Genomic DNA, 4,053 nt, shown 5'->3' with positions numbered 1-4,053 from the left:
CCAGGCTAGGTGCAATCCCTAGTAACTTTGACGCATTAGATGCCACCTAGGCTAGGTGCAATCCCGGGGTAACTTTGATGCCAAATAACCACTCTTAGAACATTAGATACCCCGAATAGCCACTCTTAAAGCCACAAATCAAACCTAAAACATCCTTATAAAATAATCTACCATCATATTTATCAAATTTCTAAAAAATTCTACCATCTTTATAAAAATAACCAACAATACCTTTATTAGAACCCACAAGATATTCAACCCATAAAATATTCTGCCATAACATAAATAACCAACAATACCTTTATTAGAACCCACAAGATATTCAACCCATAAAATATTCTGCCATAACATAGGACATGTATTTAGCAAATTTCCTAGAAGATTCTAGAATCTATATAAAATGACCAACAATACCTTTACGACAACCTATGGGAACCGCACTTGTCCTCCCTATTTTTTGGGTCAAACTCATCAAATCGACGCGTCTCCAGCGCTCACCTACTATCATGATACCCTTTGGCTACGAACATTCCATCGGGCAGGCCAACCCTATTCTCTTTTGGACAATATTGCAGCTTTCCTCTTCCCATTCAATCTTCGATAATCTGCTTATAACTTTGTCTAACATCGATAATCATATTATTGGAGAAATGTGATAAACAGATAATCTGCTTATAACTCTGTCTAGCATGGATAATCATATTATTGGAGAAATGTGATGAACAGGAAGCTCATAATGTGCAATTAAATCATGTCTCACACCTAAAGGAACCCTTCTATCCAAGCATCAAACCATTCATAGAAGCTCACAGACAAACTGGGGGAATAAGAACCTCACATTCCTCGGGCTGAAAATATCCAGCAAGATTTGATTGATAATAGCACATAGATGATGAAATCAGAAGCATAGCATGTTGCAAACTTAGGATAGCAAAAGAGGATTTATGGACACATTGTGGCATTAAATACAGAGGTTAATAGGTTATAGACACATTGTGGCATTAAATACAGAGGTTAATAGGTTATATGCCAATAAACATGCCTTATCTATTCAGCTGCAAGAGTAATTAATTACTAAATCAGATGGATTTGAATTTTGAGCACCGCAAGCTGGCCATTGAGTTAATAATCATTACGAATTGGCAACGTTTTTTTGGTTTTCTTGAAGAGCACATCAAGGGACCGATGAAGGGCAGTTCCTTTCGGTAGCAACTTTTTCCTTCTTTCTTGGCACGCTGAATTGGGAATCGTCCAATACCGCTCCTTCACCTCCTTGTCTCAAAAACTCATCATTGCTCTCAACCCAAGTCTTGCAACATTAGATTTAGTATAAACTATAATACAGCACACAATTAAGCGCTCTGGCTGTATCGAGCCCGGCTGCCCAGAAGCTTCTTATGCAGTAATAGGACCCCAGCTCTCCACCGCAACCCTCATGGAAGACTCCCGCCCGCTCTGTGAGTTATCTACAGCCCTCATGGAAGACTCCCGCCCGCTCTGTGAGTTATCTACAGCCCTCATGGAAGACCCCCGCCCGCTCTGTGAGTTATCTACAGATCTCCTGGAAGAACCCCGCCCGCTCTGCGAATTATCTGTCCATTCTCTCCTGCTGCCGGTGAGCCTCTTCAATGTTTGCTTCAGAGATTGCAAATATACCTTGCGCTCCTCCTGAGAACCGGCAGATGATTCTTGATTCCTCGGATAAGCCGGCATCCTGTGCTCCGAAGATGATCTGAGAAACGAAGAGGGATACATGGATGATATGGTAAATCGCTCTGATCTCAAACCACGCTCATACCAACGCCGTCCTGATCCACTGATGTCTCGGCTGCACGAGGCGGCGCCGCTCATTGAAGCCTGCTTTGACAGACGAGGGCGTGTTTCAGAGGTGGACGGACCCTCAGAGCGCGAGTAAGAGAGCGCAGTGACGCTACAATTCCTTTGTAGACCCGGTTTTAGCCCTTGTGGGGTGCAAATATACCATTCGGTGGCCAATTGATCCGACTCCTTGCGCAGCCTCACCAGAGAATGCCCCGTGGAGTACGAGCGACGGAATTTCTTGCCCTGATCCAGGCCCAGCCCGGAGAGCGATTCTTGGGAATCGGCGCTCTCTGGTGCCATCCCGTTCCTCGCTCCGTCTACCACAACCGTTACCTCCTCCGATGGCGTGATCTCGGGGGGCTCGACGAGTCCGTAGCCGGTGCCCGTGGAGCTCGCGTCGTCCGTGGGCACCAGATCGGTTCGGCAGACGGGGCACGTTGTGTGCGAGAAGAGCCACGTGTCGATGCAGTCCGGATGGAAAGCGTGGCTGCACTTGGGCAGCAAGCGGAGCGGCTCGTCGTCTTCGAATTCGCTGAGACAGACCGCACACTCGACGATTTCTTTGGTCTGCGTCTTGAGGCCCTTCACAAGATCGTAGCTGAACACCGGAAAGCTTTCAATCACGGCCCTGTCGAGACCACGGTTGCCCTCGTTCTGCCTCCGGGCCTGTGCATTGGCCCCTCTCGTCCCTTCTCTCGGGCTTTCGTCTCCTCGGCCGAATTTACAGAAGCAGATAAAGACAGAGCCCGCGAAGAAAAACAAGCCCACCAGCACGAAGAGGATAATAGTGGAGGATGGGCTGAAACTACCGTTAAAGCCGCCGTAGAGATTGTTGTTGTTATCGGGAGGGCTATTGCTGTTATCGGCCAATCTCAGGGCAGAAAATGGGGCAGCAAGACTGAGATTCTCAGAGTTTCCCACAACGATCAAATTAAAACTTCCGCCATTCGCAAGTGGGTCATTCGAATGGTTCACCAGCTTTAATCGTCTGCTCTTCATTCTTAACCTGATCAATTCACACGACTGATAAAATTGAAATTAGAACGACCTCCGTGCAGAGAAAAGGCTCATAGCATCTTGGTTTATATAAAATAAAAAGTCACAGCACATGTATTTAGACTTTGATTCTATGTTGCCGTGGCCTTCCAGAACTCTATGCATCTAGTAAGCCATAATTCTCGATAGGGCGGCTGCATCAACTTAATTTTGAACAGATCAAAACTAACTCCTGCCAGCAATGTCATTCAAGAGCTACCCTTCATCTGTAGGCCCGGGATATTTATTATAGCAGGTGTGGGGAAGTCAATAACGATATCAATTTAACGGGTAAAGTTTTATTTTGCTTAGATATTTTATAAACGAAAAAATTATATAAATTGTTTTAAAATGAATTGTATCATTTAAATTTTTATTTTCATTAATGGAATAGAATTATATATTTTAATTTAAGTTAGAAAAAGATATTTTTTAAATAAAATTTTGAAGTTTTAGTGTTTTTGAGTGTAAGGTTATATTGTGATTAGAAAATTACTTTAACTTTATAAACTAAAATTCAAATAAAATTATATTAAAAATATATAAATTTATTAAAAATAATCTTAATAATGTTAAGAAAATATAAGGAATATTGTCCACAAATATGCCTAATGGATTTCATTCTCTTATTTTTATATATATATATAACCTAAAGCAGTGGCTGATGTCTAATTAGAAAGCGTAATAGGTTGGCTGTAACCAGTGATGCACTGATCATCTTTAAAGAAATGAAGAGTGAGTATACTAGTGATCCATATTTTGGCAGCACTATTGTAACTGTAAGTGAACAAGACCTTGCTACTTTACATTATTTTGAGGAATTCCCGCTGTTATTTTAAAGCATTCTCAGCATTTCATTCCCAATAAAGCATAGGATGTCTTTATTATATTAAATAAAAATATTTAAGAATTTTTTATTAAAAATATATGAATTTATTAAAAATGGTATTAATAATAATAATAAATTTCATTTTATTTTTTATATTTAAATCGTTTTTTACTTTAAAACAAAATTTTAATTTTCAAAAAAATTATTTTTTAAATATAATTAAACAAAAATTAATACTTAAATTGAAAAGCACTCTAAAGTTCACTATCAATAAAAGAAAACAATAAGAGAGAAATATTGTAAAAGCTAGTAAAATGAGAAATATTGTAAAAGCTAGTAAAATGTGGTATTAGATCTAAAAAAAATAT

The 4,053-nt window shown here is 40.2% G+C and overlaps 1 protein-coding gene across 1 annotated transcript; it reads right to left on the bottom strand.

Annotated features, from left to right (window-relative positions):
- Positions 1-283: 283 nt before the first annotated feature.
- Positions 284-2,926, bottom strand: LOC149234501 (uncharacterized). Its single transcript, XM_089461191.1, has one exon. The coding sequence runs from the start codon at positions 2,818-2,820 to the stop codon at positions 1,396-1,398; it is 1,425 nt and encodes a 474-aa protein (XP_089317317.1). The 5' UTR covers positions 2,821-2,926; the 3' UTR covers positions 284-1,395.
- Between the last annotated feature and the right edge of the window lie 1,127 nt (positions 2,927-4,053).

The sequence above is a fragment of the Pinus tabuliformis genome, chromosome 8, assembly GCF_031772625.1.
Source record: "Pinus tabuliformis cultivar Carrire ecotype Pingquan chromosome 8, CPIR1, whole genome shotgun sequence".
NCBI lineage: Eukaryota > Viridiplantae > Streptophyta > Pinopsida > Pinales > Pinaceae > Pinus > Pinus tabuliformis.
This window is presented reverse-complemented; position numbering and strand designations above follow the sequence as displayed.